Consider the following 14,107-nt stretch of genomic DNA (forward strand, 5'->3'; position numbering starts at 1 on the left):
ACATCTATGCTTTTCAGTAACCCAGAGTTAGATAATAAATTAGACAAGGTCATAAGAGACCTGGGGTTTGAATCAAATTCTCTCACTCTAAGTCGAATACTCTTACACACTGATCTAAAATTTCTTTTTGGTGGTATGTAGTCAGCATTTTATTCCTGTTATAATTTCCAAATTCAGAAATTTGAAATGCATCTTCTTACTGAAAAAGGCACAATTGAGAAGTGTTTATTTTTAAGGCAACAAAAGGAATAAATTACAAGGACAACAACAGGAAGGCCTGTTAAAAGATCGTTAAAACTGCTAAATTAATCCAAGTTTTTAAATCATTCAACTGGTCAAAACAAATTTTACATGTCTTTCGAAACCACTAGCACCAGCAAAACACTGAAATTGGGTTTAAGATTAAGATGAGGAAAAGCTTGGGCTAAAACACTAGCATTCTTCCACTCTTACCTGAACTCACAGAAGAGCACAGGGGCAAAAGAACAGCATACAGCAGTGTTTGTAGGGCTCCGGGACCAGGATGCATAGCGCCAGATTATCAAAGCGAGCAGGACAGATTTCCAGAGCAAAATCAGGCCTTGGCTCACTGAAAGACATGCAAAGAAGAAAAAAGAAAATCTAAACCAGAAAAGCAATTAAATTCATTAATCTGAATAGTCAATAAAGTCGTGAGCATGAGCCGTATCTTCTCAAGTCACAAACAAATCTTAGACATTAAATTAATGTCTCACAAAATTAGGGGATATTGTATCACTTCACATTCATTTTTAAATATCCCCCAATTTTTGTGAGCAGTGTATAATAGCCATGATTTACACAGATCTCAGTGTGTGCTACACACCATTTCAGTGTTTTAAATATAAGTTCATCTTCACTACAGCCTGCTGTGATAGGAACTACTGTTTTTCTTTCACATATGGACCCAGGCTCATGGATTATTCAAACAGAGGACACCAAGTGCAAGCCTACGCTGGGACGCAGCTTACTGAGCATGTCTGCAAAACATTCAAAGACCATGTTAGAGAGAGTAGGATGAGCCAGGACAAAGGCATGGAGGAGAGCTGGTCCAGAGCCTGCCCAGCTTTAAAAGCTATGGTCAAGATTTTGGGATTGGGTGCAAAAAGGTGAAAAGGATTAAGAAGTATAAATTGGCCCTGGCCAGTCAGTTCAGTTGGTTACAGTGTCATCCCAAACCAACAAGGTTACAGGTTCGATCCCGAGTCAGGGCACACACAGGAAGCAACCAAAGAATGCATGACTGAGTAAAGCAACAAATGAATGCTTCCCTTTCCCCACCCCTCTCTCTACCGCTCATAAAATCAATCAATAAAATTAATCCCTGGCCAGATAGCTCAGTTGGTTGGAGCACTGTCCCAAAGCACAGAGGTTGCTGGTTTGATCCTTGGTCAGGACACATACAGGAACAGTTCAATGTTCCTGTCTTTTGTCTCTCTCTCCCTGCCTCTTTCTCTCTAAAAGAAAAAAAAGTAAAAACTGCTAATTATAAAGTTATGGGTTTGAAATATGCAGCATAGGAAATACAGTAAAAAATATTGTAGTAACTAGGTGTGCTCTCAGATGGGTACTAGACTTACCAGGGTGATTGATCACTTCATAAGGCATATAAGTGTCTAATTACTGTGTTGCATAACTGAAACTAATATATTGTATGTCAACTGTAATTGAAAAATATATCATAAAAAATTTTGGAATTTATTCTCAATACAATGGGAAGCCCTTAGAAGACTTAAACAAGGGGAATGATGAGATCTCATTTATGCTTTAAAAAGTCTTGGCTGGTATGGACTAGACCAGGCATGGCCAACATACGACCCGCAGGCCGGATCCAGCCCGCGTAATGAGTTTATGCGGCCTGTGATTAAATTTTTAATATTCTCCACTACTTTAAAATCTCAGCTACTCAGAAGCGAAAGCATCTTTGATTATTGGAAATTGAGATACTTAAGAAGATAGTGATACACGGAAAAGAATTGCATATGACTAATGTAGGGTTAACTTCCAATAATTGATCAAATGGATTCGCGATACTTCATTTTTTAAAAAAATTCCATTATAAAGATTTACAACTTTTGTACTCATCTGTACTCGATATGAACTGTTTGACGTTCAGTGGCGATGTGAAACCCACATTCTTTTAGGAGTTTGCCAGTGCGCACCCAAGGTCAAACAATTCGTTATTTTTATGGTCAAGTGTGCTGAATCAAGTGGCATTGTAGCATAGACAATAGCTGCAGTTGATAACTGAAAACGTGTCCAGGCTGTTTGTAAAACAAAATAATTGTTTTATTTGCAATATAACCCCTTCAAGCTCATTCTATTAATTAAATATTGTTTCAACTGCGATACCGTTTGAATATTTATACGGTATATAATTATATTTTTATTAAAAATATTTTTATTGAAATAATATTATATATTAAAATTTTTCACTCACTTACATTTATTCATAAACAAATTATATAATAAAATTTTGTTTACTTAAACGAATCATTTTTGTATTTAACATTCTTAAATTTTAATATTTCGTCCGGCCCATGAAAAAAGTTTTCTTTCTAATCTAGCCCGGGGGGAGAAACTGTTGGCCACGCCTGGACTAGACTGAAGTGGGGCAGAGACGGAAGAGAGAGACCAAGTAGAGTAATGCGGTCACTTAGAAGAGATAGGAACGTGGTGGGGCAACTGTGGAGGTGGTGAAAAGTTACAAGGTTCTGAACATATTCTAAAGACAGAACCAACAAAATTTGCTGAAGGCTTGAATATAAGCCTGAGATAGATAAAGATATGTGCCAAGGATAACTTAGTTTTGGTTTAACAGAACAAACAGTAGCTCTGTTTACTGAAAAGGGGAAGACCAGAGAGAGGGAGATGATAAAGAGGACGTTAGTTAACAGTGCTGTTCCAGCCAAGTGGAATCCGAGTTTTCTACATATTAGGCATCCCAGGACTGCTGTCGATCGACAATTACATAAAGGAGTCTGGAGCTGTGGAGGAAGTCAGAGCTGACAATGTACATGTTACAGCTATAACAGCCATGGCACTGTGTAAGCTCTAGGAAAATGAGAAGAGAGAGACCAGGTGGGACATGCCAACCTTCAGAGACTAAATAGGAGAGAAGAAAGATACAATGGAGACTGAGAAGTCATCAGTGAAATTGGAGAAATCTAGAAGAATGCCGTATCCAGGGGGAAAATATTTCTAGAAGAGTCATTAACTCTCTCAACACTGCTGAGAAGTAGAGTAGGATGGGAAAGGGATGATGGATCTCACTGGTGACAGTGACAAGAATGGTTTCAATGGAGAAGGAACAAAAGACTGACAGTGGGTTCACAATAGAATGGGAAGGGAGGAAATGAAGCAAGCAGACACAGAAAACTCCATGAGTTTTTCTATAAAAGGCCAGCAGAAAAATAGGGAGAACTGATAGAGGTCAAGGGAAGGTTTGCTTTTGTGGGGGGCTTCTAATACAGAGATAGTATAGCAATTTAAGCAAAGCTAAAAATGCTTACTTCTCTATGCCAGGTACTCCAAAATCTACAAGTAGCAAATTCAACTTTCTCCCAATTGTAGACTGTTCCCAGGCTGCCTTTATAATTCTTTCTTCCTGCCCTCTTTTTAAAAATGGAAGAGGGCATTTTGGTACCAGTCATGGGAAGAAGGAGCCATCTGTGTGAAAATATTTTTTGGTTTATTTTAATTCTCACTAGGTTTAAGGGTAAGAGCTGACACACTACTGCTAAGCAGTCAAGACAAAGTAAACATTCAAATAACTTGTTAACAGGAGCCACTTTCCTGAGAGAATGAGGACAAGTAGGAATGTTTCTTCATTTTGCCAAGTCTTTCCTCAACTATTTATTTATTGAAAAGCAGTGAAAAAATTCCTGAGTCAACTTTAACCCTAGCACACATGATCACTGAGTTATTTCACAGCTGTCCTTCAAAATTTCACAGCTCGTTACTGCTACCAATCTATTAGCACAAGGAACATCCTTTATTAACTCTACCTTTCTATTAGGTTAATCATAACATGATATCATTTAATTTTTTTTTATTTCAGTTGACGTATCTCATGTTTCAGGTATACAACAGTGATCACACATTATATAACTTATTAAGTAATCACCCCAATAAATCTAGTACCCATCTGACACCATACATAATTACAATATTACTGACTGTATTCCCTGTGTTGTACTTTACAGCCCCATGACTATTCTGTTATTACCGATCTGTACTTCTTAATTCCTTCACCTTTTTCACCCTTCCTCTCACCCTTCTTCCATCTGGCAACTGTCAAAATGTTCTCTGTATCTATAAGCCTGTTTCTGTTCTGCTTATTTTGTTTTTTTAGATTTCACATATAAGTGAAATCATCTGGCATTTGTCTTTGTCTTGTTTCACTCAGCATAACACCCTCTATGTCTATCCATGTTTTTGCAGATGGCAAGAGTTCATTCTTTTTTATTGCCGAGTCATATTCCACTGTATATATGCACCACTTCTTTATCCATTCATCTCCTGATAGACACTTGGGTTTCTTCCATAGACTTTAAATAATGCTGCAATAAATATATGGTATGTACATCTTTTCGATTTAGTATTTTGGGTTTCTTCAGATAAATACCCATAAGTGAGATTACTTGGTCCTTCCTTCGTCTCTGGTTGTAGCCCTGTTTTAGACTATTTTGTCTGGTATAAGCCTTGCCTCTCCCAGCTTTGTGTGTGTGCATGTGTATCCCTTTTCATGAAATATCTTTTTCTGTTCCTTTTTTTTCAGTCTCTGTGTGTGTCTTTCAATCTAAAGCGAATATAAGGTGACCAATCGTCCTCCTCTAGGGAAGACAGTCTTTCTTTTGTAAGTTCCATCCTCCCTCGAAAAGTGTCCTCCTACATGTCCTCCTTTTTGATACTGGAAGACTAATCTATAAATGTCCGTATTCAATCAATGCAGAATCGATCTACTGCGTGTGATGTGACGTATTTGTATTTGACATGACATGATTGCAAGCATAAGCAATCATTAGATGCATCAGCTTCCTGTTGTAAAGAAACAAATTTTTTTAAAGCTTCAAATTATTCTGAAGATGAAAAACAGTTGGCTGCAACGAAAGGAACATTTGCATTTCATAACCATAAATCACAATCAAAGTTTTCGTAGAATGGATTGTACAACTAAATTATTGGAAAAGTTTCACAATGCAAAATTTTCATGTCCCAGGACATTTCAAAATGCCAGGCTATTTTGAAATCAATATTTAAAAATTACTGTGACAAAATACTTACAGAGGACTTAGAAACTGCAGCATTTGTAACAATTTTATCTGATGCATCAAATCATAATGAAATTAGGCCCTGGCCGGTTGGCTCAGTGGTAGAGCGTCGGCCTGGCATGCAGGAGTCCCGGGTTCATTTCCCAGCCAGGGCACATAGGAGAAGCACCCATCTGCTTCTCCACCCCTCACCCTCTCCTTCCTCTCTGTCTCCCTCTTCGCCTCCCGCAGCCAAGGCTCCAGTGGAGCAAAGTTGACCCGGGCACTGAGGATGGCTCTGTGGCCTCTGCCTCAGGCGCTAGAATGGCTCTGGATGCAACAGAGCAACGCCCCAGATGGGCAGAGCATCGCCCCCTGGTGGGCATGCCGGGTGGATCCCGATTGATCGCGTGAGGGAGGGAGTCTGACTGCCTCCCCGTTTCCAACTTCAGAAAAATACAAAAAAAAAAATCATAATGAAATTAAATTGTACTCAATAATAGTAAGATATTTTAATGTTGCCAAGGGCATTCAAGTAAAAATTTTAAATTTAGAATCCATTGAGGGCGAAACTTCTAAAATTTTGTCAAACCATCTATACAGAGTAATAAATGAAAACAATTTGAAATCCAAAGTTGTTGCGCTAACGGCTGATAATACAAATACAAATTTTGGTGGGCAAAGGGGTGAATACTGTGTATGTAAAATTACAAGTTACTCCAAAATAAAATACTAGGAATTGGTTGTAATGAACATATTTTGTCAAATGCAATCAACACAGCGTCATGTGCTATGCCAGTTGATGTAGAATAACTACAATTTATTTGCATTTTAGTCGTTTTACCATTTGTGTTGCTACTTTAAAACAATTTTGTGAAGAAGCAAATGTTAAATACAAAAAACTTTTAAGATATTCAAAAGTTAGATGGCTTGCTCTAACACCTGCTATAGAGCGTGTTCTACAATTATTTGAGCCTCTCTGTTCATATTTTTAAAGTTTAGACAAATGTCCTAAAATCCTGGAATCGGTTTTGTTTTGTTTTTTTACAGAGAGTGTCAGAGAGAGGAATAGATAGAAACAGAGACAGAAACGGAGAGAGATGAGAAGCATCAATCTTTAGTTTTTTGTTGTGACACCTTAGTTGTTCATTGATTACTTTCTCATATGTGCCTTGACTGTGGGGCTACAGCAGACCGAGTAACCCCTTGCTCAAGTCAGTGATCTTGGGTCCAAAGCTGGTGAGCCTTGCTCAAACCAGATGAGCCCGCGCTCAAGCTAGTGACCTCGGGGTCTCGAACCTGGGTCCTCCGCATCCCAGTCCGACGCTCTATCCTCTGCGCCACTGCCTGGTCAGGCAGAATTGTTTTTCAATAATAAAATATCTGAGATATTAATGTATTTTGTACATAATCAAGCATCTATTTTTCACAAAATGATTCAAAAGATTGAAGGTAAACACATTTCAGCTACGGAAGTTAGTTTTATTTTGAATGACTTTATCCTTCTATCTAAATCTCATTTTAAAGAAAATTTTTTCTTAAATTATAAAAAGAAAATTGTCAGACTTAGAGGAATCAAATCCAGGCATAACTGAAAAGTTTATCAAAGAAGTGCAAAATTTTTATGTTTTCAATATTTTGAAGAATGGTCTGAAACAAACATCACGGGAAATAACAGTTTTCAATGGAGTTTTTTTTTTTTACTTCATCACAAGTATATTGGACAGATATTGAATCTTGTCTTGAGTTTTTATCTAAAGATATGCCAGACATCAAAATGAACTGTCTCTTTGAAGAAATTAGACGACTAAATGTATATTTAAATTCTGAAAAATTAATACAATGGGAAAATGAACACGTCGAAACTGATAAAAGATGGGTGGAAATATTCAGCCATTTCAAAAATGAACATATTCCATGTGAAAATTATTTATTCTTGTTCAATTTACATTGTGCTTCCCTGGAACCAATGCAGCAGTTGAAAGAGTTTTTTCAATTGCTAATGATTTTTGGACAGTGAGAAATCAAGATTGAATGTTGATACTCTAGCTGCAGCACTTGCTGTAAAATTCAGTATGAAGGATATTTCTTGTTCAGGTATTTCCAATATATTGTTACAAAATGATACATTGACAAAAAAATATTCATTCAATGGAAAAGTACTCATTTATTATCTAAATGAGTACTTTTTCTTACAATTATTAAAAATTAATAGGTATGTAAGTATAATTACAATACAAAATATTATAAATGTTTTTATTATGCACTTATTATAGTGTATTATTGTTGCAATGAATAAGATGTTTCTTTTATTTACAATATTGTTTTCTTCTATTTATTTTTGTCTTTTTCATTGTAAAAAAGTTGGTCACCTTAATAATAGCATATACCTGTATAAGGATCTTATTTTGTTACCCAATCAACCACCATGTCTTTTGAGTACAGCCTTTAATCAATTTGCATTTAAAGTAACTGTTGATAGTTATGTTTTCATTCTTTTATTACTCATATGTCTTTTATCATTTTTCTTCTTTAGCCAAGCGCAGTGTCGTGTGCCTGTAATCCCAGCTACTCAGGAGGCTGAGACAGGATTATTTGAGCCCCTGAGTTCTGGGCTGTAGTGTGCTATGCCGACTGAGTGTCTGCACTAAGTTCGGCATCAATATGGTGACCTCCTGGGAGTGGGGATCACCAGGTTGCCTCAGGAGGGGTAAACTGGCCCAGGTCAGAAAAAAGATCCTTTTAACATTTTTTGTAATACTGGTTTGGTAATGATAAACTCCTTTATCCTTTTCTTGTCTGAAAAGCTCTTTATCTGATTTTCAATTCTTTGAGATACCAGCTCACAGTCTCATGGGAGCTCCCTTGTAGATAACTTTTTCTCTTGCTGCTTTTAAGATTCTTTCATTGTCTTTAATCTTTAGCATTTTAATTATGATGTGTCTTGGTGTGGGCCTCTTTGGGTTTATTTTGTTTGGGTCTCTCTGTACTTTCCGGACTTGTATGGCTCTTTCATTCTTCAGGTTACGGACATTTTCTGTCCTTATTTTTTAAAATGTTTCAATTTCTTTCTCTCTTCTCTTTCCAGCACTCCCATGAGGCAAATGTTAATACACTTGGAATTGTCCCAGAGGCTCTTTAAACTATCCTCAGTTTTTTGGATTTTTTCTTTTTCCATTCTGATTGGGTGTTTTCTGCTTCCACACCTTCCAATTCACTAACTTGATCCTCTGCTTCATCTACTCCACTGTTGATTCCCTGTAATGTTTTCTCCATTTCAATTATTGCATTCTTCACTTCTGACTGGTTCTTTTTATATGTTTTCTAACTCCATTTTTATGTTTCCTATCTTTTTATTACAGTTCTCCACAAGAACACTGAGCACCCCTATAACCGGTGTTTTGAACTCTACATCTGGTCAAATGCTTGCCTCCATTTCATTTACTTCTTTTTCTGGAGTTTTGTTCTGTTCAGTAATTTGAGACATGTTTCTGTCTTCTCATTCTGGCAGTCTCCCTGTGTTAGTTTATATATATTAGGTAGAGCTGCTATATCTCCCAGTGTTATGGAGTGGCCTTATATAGTAGTTGTCCTGTATGGCCCAGTGGCAGAGCCTTCACAGTTAACTAATCTGGGCACTCCAAGTGCACCCCCTGCTTGGGCTGTGAGTACTGTCCTGTTGTAGCTGAACCTTGATTGCTGTTGGCATGTAAATGGGAGGCATTTAGTCCCAGGCCAATGGGCTGAGAGGACTAGCTGTGACTACAATGGAAGGGTTGCTGGGTATGGGCCAACCCCACAGAGCAGGTCTTACTTCATATCAGTGCCCAGTAAGTCTACCCCCTAGGTAGCGCTCTGTTGTGATCTGAAGCTGGCCAGCAGGTTCACTAGCTTTTGGGCCTCCCGGAAGGTGCAGCCCAAGAACAGCTATTGCCCGGAAATGAGCTACATAGCAATCTGCAGATGGCTACAACTTGTGCTGGGATGGAGGTGCCCAGGAGATGCCAAGCTGTGAACCAAAGCTGACTACCACCAGTGCTGAGCCTGGGGCGACTTAGCAAGAGGCTAGATGCTGCTTATTTGGGGCTTTTGAACCTTTGGGAGGTTTTAGGAAAGTCTGAAGCATGAGCCAAGACAGGCTGTTTGTATGGAAAAGCCACTGGAAGCAGCTTCGGTAGGCCCACAAGTTGGATGGTTCCAGGTCTCAGAGAATCACCAGAGCAGAGCAAAAAGTGTGAGCCAGGTTGATGGAGTCTCAGACATGGTGCCCGCCTGCCAGCTCTGGGCAGGGGGAGGGTTCATCAAAGAAACAACAGCCTCTACCAGCACTTCTGCCTGGAGAAAGCTGGCCCTTCAGCCCTCAACATGAAGCCAGATAATTCAGTTCCTCCCTGTATGTCTCCTGAGCCTTTTGAGCTGCTGTTTTAGCACTGGAGCTCAAAGCATGAGAGTCTGAATAAGTCTGTGTTGGCCCTTTAAGAGTAATAATTCCTGCTGGTTTTTACAGCTAGAAGTTATGGTGATTTCTCTTCCTGGCACTAGAACCCTGGGCTGAGGGCCCTGGTGTGGGTCTGGGACAGCTTGTCCTCAGGGAAAACCTCTGCAGTTGAGAGACCCCTGTGGATTTTTAACTTCCACCAGCCCATTTCACATCTCTGCCTCTGCTACCAGACCCCATGTGATTTCTTCTTTATATCCTTGGTTACAGGACCTCTATTCAGCTAGATTTCAGGTGGTTCTCAGTGATGGTTGCTTTGTAATTCTGATATAATTGTGAAAGGTCCCAAGTACTGCATTTACCTATCAGCCATCTTAACAAGAATTCCAACATGCTATCTACTGATTTTGGAGGTTATGACCGTAATAGTCATTTACTAAATATTTGTTGACTTGGTTTATGCTCATCCATGACAAGCTTGCTCAGTTTTGTCAGAGAATTGATAATGAGAGCAAGGTCCTGGGTTCTATTGCTATATGGGTCAGGGAACTTGAATTTTTATTCAACAACCACCTAGGTCCAACCTACCAAATAAATATCGCTAACCACAAGGGGGGTTAGATGATGTATATAAATCAGGGTATATCATTAGCACTACTGGAAAATTGCTCAATGCTATGTAATTTTTTAAAGTATTCTTTATCAAAAAAGGAAACTCAGTAATATTACTGTTGATGCTATTTTTCTAGCAAGTTATTGAAAAACCTATATATATAAACACCTATATATAAAATATAAAAATATATAGAATAAACTTTATATATTTATAACATATATAAGTATATATGTCCTACATTGCTCCACCACATAAACATTTCATTTGGCCAAGCTACCACAACTGAACAAGGCTCCTGTCACTTTCTAATACACAGACCAGTGGCCTTAACGTGTCTGTCGCCTTTCTCACCATAAAAATGTACCTAGGCAGGAAAATAACAGCCCTAAGTTCCTCTGCATAAAAGTCATCCCATCTTCCTCTTAGCCCCTTTTCTGATTAGGAAGGACTGCCCAGCAGAGAAAGGGTTCATGATGAGCACACCCCAGTCCCCTCCACCAACTCACCACTTTGAAACATAACTTGCTATTTGATCTCTGCTCTAGTGCTTATAACATTCAAATGTTCTCATGCAAAAATTCAAAACAGAACTGATTTCAATCATCAGATGGAACAGAATTTTTATTTAAATCACAGTCATGTTTTTAGATTTCAGTGTTTTTCTCACTCAGAATTTTTTTTAAAGCACCCAGTGTGGTTAACATAACACCAATTGATATTTCCAACAAAATATTCAAGTTTTTTCATATATTCTTACAATGAGTATATTACTTTTACAAGTAGAAAGTTGTTAGCATGTTTCTACAAATGCTGACAAAAAACACATTCAATATAGAAAATGTGGAATGCATAAATCAAAAAGAAAGTAAACATGACAATTCCATCACCTAAAGATAACATCAATATTTTGATGCTTTTCCTTCTAACCCTTCCCATGTGTATATTTACATAATTGAGATCATAACATATACGCAAGTTTTAAATCCTGCTTTACTCATTTATCTAATGATTATTTTTACTTATAAAATTTACAAACATAATTTGTAATAGTTGTAAGATAATTTATTGAATGTACTTTAATTTACTTAGTCATTCCCTTTTGGATAGGTAGGCTTCGTTTTTTATATATATGTGTGTGTGTGTGTGTGTGTGTGTGTGTGTGTGTGTGTGTATATAATTTACTGTTACAGTGTTGCTATGGATGTCTTTGTCCATTAATCTTTAACCACTCTATTTCCTTAGGGTAGATTTTTTTTTAAGTGGAATTACTGGGTCAAGAGGACAAACATTTTTAAGACCATATATAGAGTCAAACTGTTTTCCAAAACAGAAAAGGACGGCAACAATACGCAACCCTATCCCCGACAACCACCATCAGCATGGGGGTGGGAAGGACTCCCACTCATCAGCATATGCTTAAGATCCTCACACTCTGCAAAGCAGAGTGAATACAAAACATGAATTTGAGGATTAAGTTGATCAGTCATAAAGCAACATTCACTGTCTAATATAGCTAGGCTTTTTCTAAGAATATGCTAAATTTACATAAAAGTAAAACAAAAGGAGTGAAAGGGTCGGTAGGGTATGTGCCATGTTTACCAAACAGTGGCAATCCAAATAATCAATTACCAAAAAAAAAATGTGGATACAAAAATCTCTGCTTTTTACCCAAAATTTTTGTAAAGGAGGATAAGGGGTCACTGTTATACTGTGTGATTTTAATTTATAACATGTATTTCTTTAGTGTACATAAAAACTGATGACATTTTTGGCAATATTTGCTGGCATTCAAAATAGTAAATTACCATTTATTTCAAACTTTTTTCTCCCTTCCTTAATGCTTTTGTCCATAAAGCACATACACATTTCTAGTTCCCTAAACTACTGGAGGTAGTAAAATAACTCAAGGGCTTGGATTTAGATTGGTTCAGTTTTGCCTTATTGTTGAACTATGGCAATGACCCTATCAACTCCCCATGTGAAAAACAGAATTGTTACGGCTTATCCAGCTCACTGGTCTCAGAGACATTAACATGACCATAAGGAAGTTGTTGTTCTTCCATATCTTCGGAGAAAGTTAACAGCCAACATAATTCCATTATTGTCACTGCAGTTCTGACTGGCTGGTTCAAGTATCTGAGAAGATGCTTAGTGGTCACTTTGCTTACAAGAAAGTAGCTGGTAGTACAGTCTCCCAGAAAAAAAGACTAGGGCACAAAAACATAAAAACAAAATAGAACAGCCAAGTGTAGCACCCCATTAAACCTACAAACAGGGGACAACTCCTTTACTCCATGCCGTAAAAATTTTTGGAGGGCCCCCTACTTTTATGCACTTTTATGCCACCCCAGGCTCAGCATTTCTGTTGGCAAAGGGGAGCTAAAGGTAAGAAGAAAGGAAATACTTTCCCAACATTTACTTGACTTATTGTTCAGGTGGTGAACTTAATGCTTTTATAACCCCTCTTCAACATGCTGCCAGAATAATCCTTTGGGAGAAGTCTTTCCTGAATTTCTAGATTTGATTCCTTTGTTTTTGAACCAACGCCTTTGCTTTCCTAAGGATGATCAAAGCTTTCTCTTTCTCTGAATTATCCCCTCCTTATACTCCTATATCAAACTTTCTTAAGTTTTCTTTCAGGCTTAGGGAATAACTGATTAATTTGTGAACAAAAATTTGGCCTTAGAGTTGGTATTGTTCTTCAAAATAGAAACTTTGCCTTTTTCTTATTTTTTTTCTTTTTTTTTTTGCCAGAGACACAGGAAGGGAGAGAGATGGGAAGCATCAACTCTTAGTTGTGTCACTTTAGTTGCTCACTGGTTGCTTGGTGGAGGGCTCCAGACAAGCCAGTGACCCCTTGCTCAAGTCAGCAACCCTGGGCTCAAGCCAGAGAGCTTGGGCTCAAGCCGGTGACCATGAGATCATGTCGATAATCGCACGCTCAAGCCGGTAGCCCCACACTCAAACTAGTAAGCCTGTGCTCAAGCTGACGACCTCAGGGTTTCAAACCTGGGACCTCAGCATCCCAGGTCGGCACTTTATCCACTGTGCCACCATGGGTCAGGCGAAAATAGAAACTTCTTTAAGTTAGTTTTCTTTTATAAACGTATCTTACTCTAAATAAAACAGTAAATTTCCTTTAAAAGAAATGATCCTTATTTCCAAACAATCTATTTAAAAACATACTATTTCTCAACTGTTGAAAAAAAATGAGTTTTCTATAGTAACCAAACAAAAAAGAAAACATGCCTACTTAAAAACTTTTGATTAAGTACTAATCAACAAAATTTCAATTAGGGAGGTCAAACATGCAATGCATTTTTTTTAACCCACTGAACTACCTTGACCTTAATCATATCCAACTTTAAATCTGTCGAAGTTTTCTTGATTCTGAATATTTTAACTTAGTGAAGCTACTATTTCCTGCAAATTTCTCCAAGAAACTTAATTTTCCCAGGAAATATTCAACCAATTATTTCTACACATAGGGCATCAACTTTGGGCAGGATCCTATGAGGGGTACAAAGATAAGGAAGATAAAGAAGTCGTAATTCCTGAAGTTGATGCTACTGCAGCCTAATCGAGAAAAGAGGATGAGAATATAATTAACTTAGGAATAAAGTAAGTGTCATAAGTGCAAAGAGGAAAAAAGTATTGAAGACTTCAAAGCAGAGAAATTCTTTTATTCTACACACTGTCCTCAGTGCATGCCTACTATGCGTCAGGCACTGAGCTGTGCTGGGAGCTCAGCCACAAACAAACCAGACAGGATATCTGCCTCCC

At 37.8% G+C, this 14,107-nt stretch overlaps 2 protein-coding genes across 11 annotated transcripts in view; both read right to left on the reverse strand.

Annotated features, from left to right (window-relative positions):
* PUS3 (pseudouridine synthase 3) overlaps positions 1-14,107 on the reverse strand; it is a 284,654-nt gene that overhangs the window by 161,409 nt on the left and 109,138 nt on the right. The gene's annotated exons all lie outside the window — the stretch shown is intronic.
* CDON (cell adhesion associated, oncogene regulated) overlaps positions 1-14,107 on the reverse strand; it is a 121,268-nt gene that overhangs the window by 75,030 nt on the left and 32,131 nt on the right. For 7 of the 9 annotated variants that reach the window (XM_066259651.1, XM_066259646.1, XM_066259645.1 and 4 more), the window contains exon 2: positions 454-589. In XM_066259651.1, coding sequence (XP_066115748.1) covers positions 454-529 — 76 coding nt within the window. In that variant the 5' untranslated portion in view covers positions 530-589. Of the gene's footprint in view, positions 1-453; positions 590-3,530; positions 3,688-4,912; positions 5,027-14,107 lie in introns of those variants that run through there. The other 2 variants (XM_066259647.1, XM_066259648.1) reach the window with 2 other exon arrangements.

Source organism: Saccopteryx bilineata, chromosome 2 (assembly GCF_036850765.1).
Source record: "Saccopteryx bilineata isolate mSacBil1 chromosome 2, mSacBil1_pri_phased_curated, whole genome shotgun sequence".
Classification (NCBI taxonomy): Eukaryota; Metazoa; Chordata; class Mammalia; order Chiroptera; family Emballonuridae; genus Saccopteryx; species Saccopteryx bilineata.